The following is a 13,608-nucleotide window of genomic DNA, read 5'->3' as shown; positions in this document are numbered from 1 at the left end:
AGATCTTTTAGATAAGTAACTGCCTTCTTGAGGTTTAGCATTTGCCTTGTGTTTACAGTGAATAGTGTTAGATTGAAGTTTTATTGTTCTCTATAAGTTTCTGTTTAAAACGTTTTCTGACTATATTTTCTGCTGTATTATCAGAAAACATAGTTACATCTTAACATGAGTAAATTACATTGCCCGCGGCTTGTTCGGTACTGGTCCCAACCCTAGGTGATTGTTTTGCAGTAAATGCTAAAATATTTGACTTATAAACAGACAATATCTGGCTCAGAAAGATTATGTGAAGGTTATATTTTATTTATATGTGTTTTAGAGGAAAAAAACGAGCACATAGTGTATAGCGTGTAGCAAAATGTAAGCGGGAGCCCGGCTGTGCGTCTGAAGCGCTGCCCTCTCCCCGCAGCGTGCCCAGGCCGTCCTGCAGGCCGTGACCGCCGTGCAGACGGCCAACACGCCCCTCAGCGGCACTGCCGTCAGCGAGAGTGCGGTGACGCCCGCCCAGAGCCCCGTGCTCCGGATCATCATCGACAACATGTACTACCCCGTGACCCTGGATGTCCTCCACCAGGTAGGGGTGGCAGCGTGTGCGTGCGAGCCGGTGCCGTGGGGAGGTCATGCGTAGTAGGTAACGTGTTCGCCTTAACGTTTCCCCAGATATTCACTAAGTTCGGTGCTGTATTGAAGATAATCACATTTACGAAAAATAACCAGTTTCAAGCTCTCCTCCAGTATGGCGATCCAGTAAACGCGCAACAAGCAAAACTCGTAAGTCTAGAGCCTTCTTTGAAATAGCAACATTTTCATGGGCCGAAGCACACATGTGTACATATGGCTAATGTTGTTACTGTTACTAGTACCCACGTAACCTAGCATGTAGGTTGGTGCTGTTAAGATGCTGTTAGAAATGTGTAGTATCTGTGTGGAAGGAAATGTTTATTTTTAAGGACCGTCATGTCATATCTGTGGTTATCTACAGGCTGACATGACTTTTGCTTTTTTGCCTGGGCTTTGCTTTAGGTTGAGCAGTGCGGGGATTGTGTAGTGGGCACCCCTGTGCTCAGGCTTGGTGCCCAGAGGGAGCCCTGGACGCCGGTTCAGCCCTGAGGGGGTTGGGCTGACAATGCACGTGTGGCCCCCCGTTCATGCCAGGCCACACTCAGTGTCCTGCACGGAGACCTCTAAGCGGCGAGTTTCCTGCAGAGGGTCCCAGTCGACTTTCGTCCGCACCGTTCACCTTGCTGCCGTCCTCGTGTGCGGGGGAGGGGCAGCGGCTGCTGGATGCAGCGCCGTCCACTGTCCGGGGCTGCTGTGGGAGCTGCGCACGTGTCCCCCACGTGCCGTGACCCGTGTGCCTCTCGCCTGGACCGGCCTCCGCTCTGCCTCGCCGAACTTGTGTGCTGGCCCAGCTCGTGACCGCCCCTCAGCAGACCGGCCGTCTTCACTCCGGCCGCCTCCTCCCCCCTCCCTCTTTCTTTTACTTTTGTGCTGATGAGCGTTCGTCTCTCTCGCTTGTCCCTCTGTTGGCTAGTTCTCGCCACTGTTTTGAGCACGCCTAAGCCTCTCCGTGGGAATGAGTTTCCACTGCTGTCCATCTCACTTCACCCTGTCTCCTCCCTTTGTGCTTGTAACCCGACTTCTTAAACGCTCTGTTTGCTGTCTACACTTCTTAGCCCCACCTCCTTCTCCACCCACTGTGACTGGGCGTGAACCTCTCTCCTCCATCCCATCATGCTCTTCTCCTGGTCTCGTGCTTGTCACCTTGGTGAGGCCCACCTCTTTGGACTGTTCTTCCTTGTCCAGGCCCTTGCCTCTGCCCAGGGGCCCTCACCTTTCCTCCTGCTCTGTTGCGCCCATGTGCTGCGGACAAGGCTGGTGTGGCTCTCTGTCACTCAGACCTCTGGTGCCTGGTGCACCATGGGCCCCGGGCTGACCCTGTTAGTTGGGCTCCTGCCACCCCCACCTCCACAGAACCCCCAGACCCTGCGTGAATGCTGTTCCCTGTGTCTGAAACTCAGGGCACCGCCTCAGTCTCAGTAACAGGCCAGAAACATGGAGTTATTCTGTGTTCCTGTCCCTCGCCTGTCGCCAGGTCCTGTCGACTCTGCATCCTAAGTATCTGCTGAGCCGGCCCTAGGTCTCCCACGCTCCTGCGGCAGAAGCTCGTGTGGCCCTGCAGGCCGGTCTTTGCTGCTGCAGGGGCGTGTGCTGGAGCACAGGCCAGCGTTCCACGGGTCACCCTGTGACCAGTGCCGCTGCCCGTGGAGTCCGACACGGACGCCTCACCTTCCAGCAGGGTGGCCCTGGGCTGCCACTCACAAACCACGTGCGAGAGGCCGGCACAAGCCACCCTCTCTCGAGTCTGCTTTCCTGGCCTGCTGACTGAAGCCACCACTTGGACGTCCCCCCAGAGTGCTGAGAGTGAGCACCACTGGAGGTCACCTGGGTGCCCTCCTCGGGGCCCAGAGGGTGCCGACCGAGGTCCCTCATCCAAGTCCTCAGCCCTCTGCCCGCCTTCCCTGCCCCACGAGCCGAGAATCACTGGCTTGTGCTGGCGGTTCTGGGACAGTCTTGGCGAACTACTGGTCCGAACCATTTTATTTCTCTGATGAGACCTCTGATGCTCGTGATTTGATCCTTTCTTATAATGAGCTAAAGGTAGATATTTGAAGATTTTGGAGCTTAAGATTTCCCCGAGCGTCTGCTGAATCTGCGGCCCCCGATAGTCTTCTCAGAAAAGTAAGAGGCGTAGCCGGTGAACAGCACCATACTGGAGTGGAAATAGTGTTGTGAGCCCTCTCGGCCTGCTCACTCGCGTGTGTCGTTCCCCCGCCACGCCGGCCACAGGTGCTGTGTCTGACGTCGTTCCCGGGCTTTTTGGTGTTGGAGCTGTGACTCGTGTGTCACCTGTGGAAAGGTTTCCCGTCTTTGATTTTCGTCCTCATCTGTGTTTATCTCGCTTCCACCAGCTGCCAGAGCCTCCTGGGTTCCTGCCGGCGCCTGCCCGGGCCGGTGCTGCCCGCCTCGTTGGCAGGTGGCCCTGATTTATGTGGTGCCGTGTTGGCCTCTCCAGCTCCTGAACCTCGTGTTACTTGAGTGTCTTTCACCAGCATAAAGATGTTTCTGGTTTTAATTGAAAGGAAACGCCCAGGCTTTCTAGGGGCCTTTCTAACAATTAGTGTGCTTATTATAGAGATTTGGCGATGACTCAGCCTCAGTGTTGCTTGGAAGGAGCTCAGCCCCAAATGAACTTGGCTCATGCGGCACAAGTGATTTTGTGTTGGTGCTTTTTCTTTCGTCTGGATGCTGTGACCTGAAGTCAGGTCCTTTCTTCCAAGGTAACCAGGTAGTGACCTAGTGTTACAGAACACACGGGGCCAAGGTTCCTTATGTCTGCTGCTCTACAGGAAAGACGTCTCTCAGTGCCAGAGATTTGTGAAAAGGAAGGGAAATGTTTAATGCTATACAGACTTAAAGTAGTGACCTAATGTTTTCATTAAAATATCAAAGTCCTTTAGGAGACCCACATATGCCCACGGTGCTTCCTTCTCCCCCTGCCCTAATTTGGGGTACTGTAACTCAGGAAAAGAATCAGACGTCCGTGTTTCAGGCCGCTGGCACCGTCAGCTGTGTCACCATTCAGGCAGGACCTCTAATTAATCCAAAGCCATGTGGCACCTTCTCATGCTCTACTGGCAAGAGTTCTTTGTACCCATTTTCCAGGCAGAGTCTCTCCTGTTTCCCAGGCCACGTGGCCAAAGGGAGGACCCTGAAGCCGTGTGGTCCTCTTCTACCAGAGCTGCAGGGTCTGCACTCTGGCCAGACCACGTGGATCTCTCCTCTCCTCCAAAGCTGCAGGGGTGCGGGGGTCACCGCTCTGGCAAAGCCACGCGTCACTCTCCATCTCACATGGCTGCGGGGATCCCCACTCTGTCAGAAGTGCATGGCTTTCTCTCTTCAAAGCCACAGCTGTGTGGTCCTCTCCCTAATGGCTGCCCAGTCGGGTTTAAATCCCCACTCCAGTCCTCCTCTGCAGCCCCATTTCCCACACCTCCCACAATCCGCTACACTTGCCAGCACTCCTTCCAGCTTTACGGGCTGCCATAGTGAGTCTGGGCATGTGTGACCCCATTTCATGGAGCCAGTCATTTCCTAGCTCTTTATTTCTTGGGTGGAAGTCCCTTCCATCCCCCTGGCTCAGAGCATGGCCACAGCTATTTAACATATCTATGCAGCCAGTTAAAGGTTATAGATGTGTTAAATGACCACACCAGAGATTAGCTGCAAAGCTGTTGCTATGCAAAACAGCTCTCAATGGCCCTGCTCCATGTGTCCCATCCCCCAGCTCAGACTGGTGGGGGTGAGGACATCCTATATATATTTTTCTCTAATATTTCCTGAACACCCTGAGTTCTGGACTCCATTCTAAATCCCTATTTGGGTCCCCCCCTTGGCTGCACCCTGTTACACTAGGAGCACACGCCCCTGCAGGAGTGCTGTGGGTGTGCACACCGCACACCTGCTGTTGGTGCCGCGTTCCCGTGACTGGCCGACAGGGTTCACACTCAGCTCCCCTGTCACACAGGAGGTGCCTGCCCATGTCCCACGCAGGTCACACGGCGCTGCACGCACGCGTGCGGTCCCGTTGAGTGCGTTTTCACCAGCACTGTGTTGAAATGGGCGAACTGTGTAGAATTATTCTTAGGCTAGTTTTTTTTGTAAGCATACTCACATACACTTAATTTTGTGTGCTTCTCAGAGAGGGGGACTGGAGAACGAATTGCAGACCTGGTGGGCTTGGGCCGCCGCCGAGGCTGGCTGCTTCCGTGGCAGCATGCCCCGAGTGGTCCCTCAGTCACAGTACAGCCGTCAGAGCGGTCACTCGAGGCAGACATTAAACATGTGAAAAAGTGTGGTTCACTCTTGAAATATTCGGGTTCCCTGTTTGTACACCTAATGGATCTTAGCCTGCGTGACGTCAGCCGTGACGCTTGCCTGTGTGCAGTCACCAGAAGGACTGTTTCCTGTCCGGGGATTTCTGGAAGAGCCAGACACGGTCCTCGTGTCTGAGCTGTTGTTTCGTACAGTGAAGGCTTATTGTGCTTGTGAGCGGTAAACACTAAGTTCCCTGTTCTCTTGTCGGTTTCAGGCTTGTGTCTGGCTGGGGTGAGCCTGGTGGCTGTACAGGACCCAAAAGCATAATTTCGGCAGCAGCATAGCCCTGGGTTGTTCATGAGGCACTTTCCTACTTGTGGTCTTTTGTGTCACCCTCCTGGTGACCTGGGAGGGGGCGGGACCACCCTTCCCTTCTCTGCTGTGCAAGCTCTGAAGACGGAGGTGAAGGGAGGTCCCGGAACTGGCTCAAAGTGACGGTGGTGCAGGTGGTCGGCTCCAGGCCAACGAGCACTCTGCCCTTGCAGTGCCCCCTGGATGTCACTGGATTGGCTCATTCAGTGTGTGGGTCACATGTGGGATACACCCCTCAGATTGAGGACAGTCCTAGTTTTTGCCCATTTCATAGGAATTGCTATTTGCATCATAGTGATATTTATTTGGCCTGAGGCCCTTCATACAATGTGGCATTAAACAGAAGTTACCTCGAAAAACTGTACTAATTGTTACAAATTTAGCCATCCTGCAAAAAAAAAAAAACCAGCTACAGATCATGAAAGTAAAATATCACACAGGCTATTATGGCTATCCTACTTTGCAGGACTGTTTGTGACCCTCGTTGGTTTTTAAAAGTCAGATTATTTGCAGGTTTTTTGAACTGCGTGTACGTGTGCTCGCCTGGCTGTAGGTTAGACATGAGCGGCACTCTCTGTCCTGGGGAGACAGTGCTGGGGAGAACTGTTTCCTGTGCGGCCAGGCCCGCACGGAAGAGGGAGAGTCGCGCCCTTGTCTGGCGGCTCTGTGGGCTTCTCACCGTGGAGTTTTGTTGTCAACGACGTAGTTTGGGCTGATTTTTGCGCCTTAACGTTGTTCATATCCTTTATTCACTCTTACAGGCCCTGGATGGTCAGAATATTTATAACGCTTGCTGTACTCTAAGGATTGATTTTTCCAAACTTGTGAATTTGAATGTTAAGTACAACAACGATAAGAGTAGGGACTACACCCGACCTGACCTCCCGTCGGGAGACGGACAGCCCGCACTGGACCCGGCTATTGCTGCAGCGTTTGCCAAGGAGACGTCCCTCTTAGGTACGATGCCCGTTGTCTGTACCCTCGTCCCCCACTCGCCAGGTGGGGGAGTGTCCGTGAGGCTCCAGTAAGTATGGGGAGCCCGGTTTCGGGGGGGTGAGCACGTGGGCTGTGTTTGATGTTTATTGGGGGAGGTGCACGGAGGGGGAAATGCTGCTCAGTTTTTAGTGACATGTTTGCACTTTCATGACGATGTCACGCTGTCCAGGACCGAGCGCAGGCCAGGCCCCTGTGCACGTTCTTGGGGCTGATCTGAGTGCTTTCCTCCAGCTCAGCTCAGCTCAGCAGCAGGGAGATGGGGACGGAGCGTGGAATGGAGGAAAAACTCTCCTCCATCTCCTGAAAAACTGCTGTTTAGACTGGAAAGAACTTTCTGTACAATTTGTCTGGGGATTTGATTTTTGTCTTGTTTTTCACTTCGTTCTACAATGGCTTTGACTCATCTAAGAAACACAAGGCAAAACCCTGCAATTAATAGTTGAGGGAGTCCAGATGGAGGAAGAAGATAAAGGACAATGTTATTTTGTTATAAGTAAAATGAATGAAGTTATAACGTAAGATAAAATTTGATAGATGTGAGTAACTCTTAATTTTGGACACATGTAAGGTTATCCTCAGATGACTATTTACAGGACATTAAGGTAAAACTTTCTCTTTCCCCTGCAAATCTGGTGGGTGTCGTGATCTCGACCAGGCACCATGCGGTGTTTTGCTGGGGGAAGTGTCCTCTGCACACGCAGCGCTACGCTGCTGAGGGCTCGCCTTTGGGAAGGCGACCGCATCTGTGCGTGTTGATTTGCTTCCAGTGAGGCTGACTGGTCTGGTGGCTTCGAAATGCGCCCAAACCAGTGTTGATCAAATCCATTTCCTGCTGTCTTCCTCACACAGCTCTCGTTTAAATGCAGTAGTGGATGGGTATCTTTTTATTTCAACTGTTCTGCAAGAACACATGTAGTAGGTGATCATTCTTTTCTGTTAAATATTTAGGAGTTTTCCCTTTGCATTGTATAATTTTTGTATTATCTCTAGTCACTTGACTGAACTTAAATTAAAATCGGTATTGCAAATCTTAATTTATTTTACACAGTAATTCTTAAAAACCAGTGTTTATACTTGGCTCTTGTGCTTTCTTTTATTGCTAAGGAATACAGTGTCTCAGAAAATAGAACTTAGTGAAGAAGGGACACCGAGGGCTCTCGTTTGGTTGGGAATCTGACATCTGAGTGCGTAGACACAAACCTGGCAGATTGACACAGGGGGTCTGCTTCCGATCACAGGGTGCTCAAATATCCTTGAGATTATAAAGTGAGATATCATCATAATGATCGTTTTATCATGTTTAAGAGGTGTGATGAATTTATCAAGGGGCAGGTTACCTTTTAAAAAATTAATTTTTCATGGTCATGTTGTCTACATTTTAAAAATTAGGGCAGATAAACAAATCAAAAGCAAAAATTAGGGCAGGTAATATGTACAAAAAATACTTATTTTAGAGCTTCCTTTGTATTTTGAGTTGAATAAAGTAGCAATTAGCCACTCTCATGAGGTGGTCTTAACAGAAAAGCAAAGCAGTCTTTTCCTGGGAAATTGTTGGTATGGAATAACTGGTATTCAGGGGTAGATGCAGCAAGTGCTCATACGTGAAGGTAAATGCCTGGTCCTCATGGGGCCGCATTTCCTGGCCCGGGCTGAGCTGCGTGTCACAGTCACGCAGGGCCTGGTGAGTCCCAGGTGTCTGCTCCCTGAGGGCGGGCCCCAAGGGGGGCGGTGGTCACTGCTCTAGACAGAGGCTTATCGTGCTTTAGATTTAAATTTTCTTTTTAAGTTGTTAGGGTTCTTATAAAAACATAGCTATTGAGCAGCGTTTAAGCACTTTCCTAATGCATAACAGATAAATCTGTTTGTCATGGGTAAAATTAACCAGTAAACTTATTTTTAAAATAAGCATAAACATTTTAAGTTTATAAACATTGAATAATTTTACAGCTTTTTCTGTGATTTCTGAAAGCTTGTTTTTCTTTGTTACTTTTGAACGGGCTGTTCATGAGGTGATTGTTAAAGAATGTGTCATGAAGGATCTCAGTCATGGTGTGTTCGTGCAGTGAGCGAGTCTCGAGAGTCCGTTTTCCAGACTCTGTTGTTCCTGCTCTCGTTTCACCTGCTTCCGTCTTCTGGTGCATTGTAACGCGAATCTGGACATCACGTCATGTTCCCTCCAACATGACCACAGTGACCAATTGATTATCACAGTTACCAATTTGACGGAAATTTCTTAATGTCATTGAATACCCAGTCTGTCATCGAAGTTTTCCAGTCGTCTCAAAGATGCTTTTCAGTGGTTGATTTGTTCAGAACAAGATCTTCTAAAGTGCCCCGCGTGGCGTGTGGCTGGTAGTCTCCCAAACACTGCTGTGTGAGGGTCCTCTCCCCCCGCCATCCCCTGACCCCTGGGAGTCTGCTTGTTGGGAGACCCAGGGCCATTCTCCTGCGCCCCATCCTAGTAGGTTCTCTGTCTGCTCTTTCCTGTGAGCCAGAGGCCCGCTCGGCAGGCGGGTTGGATTGGGTCCCTTCCGTTGGTTTGGGCGGGGCTCCGTGGCGGGGGTTCCTGGGCTGTTTCACGCTGTAGCTCAGCAGGAAGCGTGAAACACCTGCCCTCCCCACTGCCACGGACTCTCCGGTGCTTGCAGGGCGATTCCGACCCTCCCTCGATGCATTTCTTCTCCATCATGTTCTCACGCTGGCGTTTCCATGCCCACTGGTGATCGCCGCCTCAGCTCAGTTCACCTGGACGTGTGAAGGCTGCGTTTCCTTCCCTGCCCCCACAGTGCACATGTTCCTTCCATGTAGATTTGTTGAAAATCTTTCTCAAGTAGAATTTCCTTCATCAACCGGGGCTGTTTACCTAGTGATACAGTTTGTGCAGGACAGGTAAATTCTCGCATTTATTTGCTACTTCTCAGTGGAAGAAGTTGCTGCCCAGCTTCTGCTTGCTTTTAGTTAGTTGCACCAGGGTCTGAGCCGGACAGCCTCGGTTCTCCCAGCTTCTGCGGTGAACTTGAGGAACGGTCGGCTGCGTCTGGTGTCTGGTGGTCCGCGGGGGCGGAGAGAGGCGGCAAGTTTTACTTACAGAATTACTCTGCTCTCGGGGGCAGGTAAATAACAGCTGGTCAAAGTCAGACTTTTCTCTCAAAAAAAGAATTCATCCTCATAAAATAGCCAGGAAGCGTGCATTTTTTCTCAGTAAATGTCAATAGATTGTATATCTCTTATCTCTTATCACTAACTGTGAGGGGAAAAATGACCTGCAGGTGTGAGCCTGACTTTTTTACACAAAGGAGGGCCCTTTTGGGTGTTGTTTCCCTTGTACCACGCGTGCCTGCGTGTGTGTGTGTGTGTGTGCGTGCGTGCGTGTCTGCGTGCGTGCGTGTGTGTGTAGTCTCGGCCTACCTGCTGCTTCTGATCTGGAGCCTGTGCGCTGCAGTGACCACAGGCGCGTCCCCGCGGCGCACTGGGCGGGCTCCCCCCGAGCAGTGCGCGCTCGCTGGGGCGCCGGATTCGCGTGGAGTGGACCGGGACCAGTGGAGGTGCCCGGGTCTGAAAGCAGGTGCTTTTAAGGGTCACCGTGGGAACTCGCCAGGGTTTCGTCACATTTGCAGAGACTCAGGGGTGCGGCTGTGTCCTTAGGAAGAAAAGCGGGTGGGTGGAGAACGGGGGCGTTTGTGCTCTGGGTCTCCCAAGATCCGTCCTTCAGAGCACGGTGAGCGGGCGAGTGCGCCGTGGGCTCCGGTCCGTGTGGACCGGCACGGCAGCTCACGACCATGGCCTCCGTGTGGGTGTGGAAAACGCCTGTGCGTGTTTCTGCGGCTTTAAAAACTGTTTGTTGATCTGTAGGGGGACAGGCAGAGAAACACTGCCTTGTGGTTCCACGCACGCACGCACTGGATGGCTCCTGTAGGGGCCCTGACTGCGGACCGCCACCTCGGCGTGTTGGGTCGAGCCGCCCAGCCCAGGCGCTGGGTGCCATCCCCTGGTATACCTCACAGGCTGCCAGGGACTTGGAGCCAAGGCTGACGGTGGGAGTGCCCTGCCCTCCGAGTGTGGCGCTGCTGTGGCGCTGCAGCTGTGCCGTCGGGGGGCGGGGCGACGCACGGGGGCGGGGCGCCGCTGGGGGCGGGCCCGGAGTGGGCGGGGCAGCGTCTGGCAGGGGAGCGTCTGCCCGGGCAGGGAGGGCAGGGGTGGAGTGCTAGTCCCGGAGACACACTAGGACTGAAGGCAGATGGTCACTGTGGTTTTTCAAGTAGGAAGATTAAAAACAAAACAGACCTGTGGCTAAAAGAACGAAGTGTCTTTACCGAAGTGTCTGGCACCGAACGGGAACGGCGCTTCCCCGTGACCCAGACGAGGAGGCCGGGAGAGAGAAGACATGAACCGCGGCTGCAAGGCCGCGGCGCCCGGGTCAGTTGCTCCCTTTGGGGCCGGCGCTCGCTCCTTTGTCACGCAAACGGAAAAGGACGCGCGTTCGTTCCCTGGGTAACCGGTGCTTAGTGAGAAATAGGCGGTGTGTGAGCGCCAGTGGTGAGGCTCGAGCTCCCTGGCCCTGCGGTGGACGCCAGCGCTGGTGCGGCGCAGAGACCCGTGGGCGGAGGGCGGGAAAGTGACGTGCGCTGGCGTTTCCTCCGGGAAGCGCTGCCGTGAGCGCTGGCGCTCGTGGAGGCTGCGTGGGGTCCGGTCGACTTTGGCGAGATGCGCCTCGGGCCTTCGAAAGCACTGGGCGCTGGGTGGTGGGACTGGTCTGCACGCAGCTGTTTCCAGCCTTTTCCGGCCCACGACACAATCCAGTTGCTGAAATTGTACACACGGAAAGCTCGGTCTCGCTGCCGGACTGACGCGACATTCTGATCTGTTCACACCAGTCGGCTGCTGTCTCGTCGCCTTCTCGGGCAGTCGGAGGGCAGCGCCCACCCTTGCGGGGGCTGCTGGGTCCGGCCTCCCGCCGCGCGCGGGTCTGCGGGACCCGGGGACCCGCCCGTTGCACGAGTGGCGGCAGCCTGTGTGATTTCAGATGCGGGTCACGGAGATGAAGGCTCCTCCGTAAGGAAAGTGGGAGTGGCTGTTCCGTTGAGGGCGGTTTCTTTTTTGGGTGAGACTTCTCACTGTAAACCATGGAGGTGAACTTTCCAAGTCTCCGACTTGGAACTGTTCTGTGCTCTGTGCTTTGTTTGCTTTTCCGTAGGAAATGGAGTGTTTTACGTTGCATTTGTAACATGACTCAGGTACGTGCCTCAGTTCTGATACCGGATGACGCCACCGAGAGCAGTGCTTCCTAAACGTCACAAAGACGAACCTGGAGGACCCCGTGGAGCGGTCCGCCCCGAGCCGGGCAGCCCGCGCTCCCGTCAGTCAGCGTTTGTGAAAGACTTGTGTGTGTTTCGTAAAATGCGCTTTATTTTAAAATTAGGGCTTCCTGTTGCAGCTGTTCCAGGAGCTCTGAGTCCTCTGGCCATTCCAAACGCCGCGGCGGCCGCGGCCGCGGCTGCGGCGGGCCGCGTGGGGATGCCCGGAGTCTCTGCGGGCGGCAACACGGTCCTGCTGGTCAGCAACCTGAACGAGGAGGTCAGTGGCCCGGTCTCTGCGTGTCCGTCCCGTAACTCCACCCCATCTGTGAAAGTTCTTCATGTTTATTTCATTTTGCACTTGCCTTTCTTTTTATGTACATTCATTAGTCGAAGTATATTTGTATGTTTCTACTTCTGAATAAAGTCTATGTACTTGTTTAAGTGATACTTTATTTCCTTAGACAGTCATATCTTTAAATATGTATATATTTTAACCTACCTATTTTTCCTAAGAAAAATATGGTGAAGTACAGTAGTCTGGCTTTTTATCTTTTGTTGTCAAAGGCAAATGTAATCCAATTTGCAGATTTAACTGTAAAACAATTTTGCTCTTTGCCTTTTCTAATTATTTGCTTGTTCATTTCATGCTTATGTGTCATTGCATTTTTTTAAATCTTATTTTATGTGAACTACTCTAATACATTTTTCTTTGAAGGTTCTTCCAAAGATCTTGACAAGACCCTCTTCCAGTCTTTCTTAGTAATTTTTTCTTTGCAGTTATTAGTCATTGTCTCCTAAAAATATTTTTCAGCTTTATCTCCCCCCTTGTTAAATGAAACCCATTGCTGAGTTATTTTTCAGTTGTACGTTTTATGTCTGGTATACTTTACTTTGCTGTGAGAGCTGGTATGAAATGTGGGAGGCTCCGTGTATCGGTTTACAGTGTCTAATTGGAATACTTGTTTCATTTTTAATTGGCCTCTGTTAATACGAACATTAAGCTTATTTTATCATTTAAACTATTGTCATTCACGGTTCTGCATGCTAAAATGTTTGGATCAGAGTGCCTTTGTTTTTCTGTTAAAAATTTTGCCTGCATTTCATAACCAGCCATGCTTATGCAGTTAAAGTTCAGAGTTTAAAACTCCTGTGCATGCCTTCCTCCCCATGTTGAGATGAAATGCTGTAATTTACTCTTTGACGTAGATGTACTTTACCCATATTTGTCTTGGATGACTACATTTTACTCAGTTTTTCTTGTACAGTACATAAACCATTTTCTGACCAAATTCCTGCATTTCCTATGTACTGACCTATATTTTATTTTTTTTTTGTTCCCCGATTCCTTATTTTTTTCTTCTGCATTGCTGTTTCCCTTCCCCATTTCATCCTTTTCCCTGTGTGTTCACCTTCCCTCTCCTTGTCTTTCCCAAACACCCATTCCCTCCCCGTCTTATCCTTTATTTTCCTTGTCCTTGTCTTCATTCCCTGTCTCCATTCCCTATGTTCATGCTTCTGTGCTTGAACAAATGTTCCTCGGACCAACCTGCCCCAATTAACCGCCTTGAACCATGATCCATGACCACCTCACCATTCTGCGGGAACCACCCTTCGTTATGGATGATCTGTTCATCTCCGCTCTTCCTCGACTCTTCTCTCTTCTTGTCTTACGCTGCTTGCTCTTCTCTCCTTCTAAAGATGGTTACGCCCCAAAGTCTGTTTACCCTCTTCGGTATGTTATTGTTAGCACTATACTTTTATTATTGATTTGATTTTGTTTTCACCTTAATTCTTATTTGTAGCTAGCACTTTGGCTTAAAGTTGAATAGTAAATCTTTTGCTATTTTTCTTTGCTATTTAAAACTCTCCATAGACACAAAATTTGTTTTAATGCATGCTGATTTATTTTGCATGGTCTTTAATATCATTCACATAGCTTTGAGGGTTTATCAAAATTTGTTCTTTTCAAAATTCACTGTTCAAAATCTTGATCTTTCTTTATTCATTTGTGAGACTGATGAGTTTGAATGAGTGATCATGTTGGTGTCTGAATGTTTCATTAATA

The 13,608-nt window shown here is 50.9% G+C and overlaps 1 protein-coding gene across 4 annotated transcripts in view; it reads left to right on the top strand.

Moving 5' to 3' along the window:
- Nucleotides 1-13,608, top strand: part of PTBP2 (polypyrimidine tract binding protein 2) — a 44,515-nt gene that overhangs the window by 25,468 nt on the left and 5,439 nt on the right. For 2 of the 4 annotated variants that reach the window (XM_037152942.2, XM_037152941.2), the window contains exons 6-10: nt 410-574; nt 661-771; nt 6,012-6,207; nt 11,666-11,820; nt 13,242-13,275. In XM_037152942.2, coding sequence (XP_037008837.1) covers nt 410-574; nt 661-771; nt 6,012-6,207; nt 11,666-11,820; nt 13,242-13,275 — 661 coding nt within the window. The remainder of the gene's footprint in view (nt 1-409; nt 575-660; nt 772-6,011; nt 6,208-11,665; nt 11,821-13,241; nt 13,276-13,608) is intronic. The other 2 variants (XM_037152945.2, XM_037152944.2) reach the window with 1 other exon arrangement.

The sequence above is a fragment of the Artibeus jamaicensis genome, unplaced genomic scaffold (assembly GCF_021234435.1).
Source record: "Artibeus jamaicensis isolate MK-2021 breed Jamaican fruit bat unplaced genomic scaffold, CSHL_Jam_final scaffold_1689, whole genome shotgun sequence".
NCBI classification, from domain to species: Eukaryota; Metazoa; Chordata; class Mammalia; order Chiroptera; family Phyllostomidae; genus Artibeus; species Artibeus jamaicensis.
The sequence above is the reverse complement of the archived record's forward strand: the minus strand, read 5'-3'. Positions and strand labels throughout refer to the sequence as shown.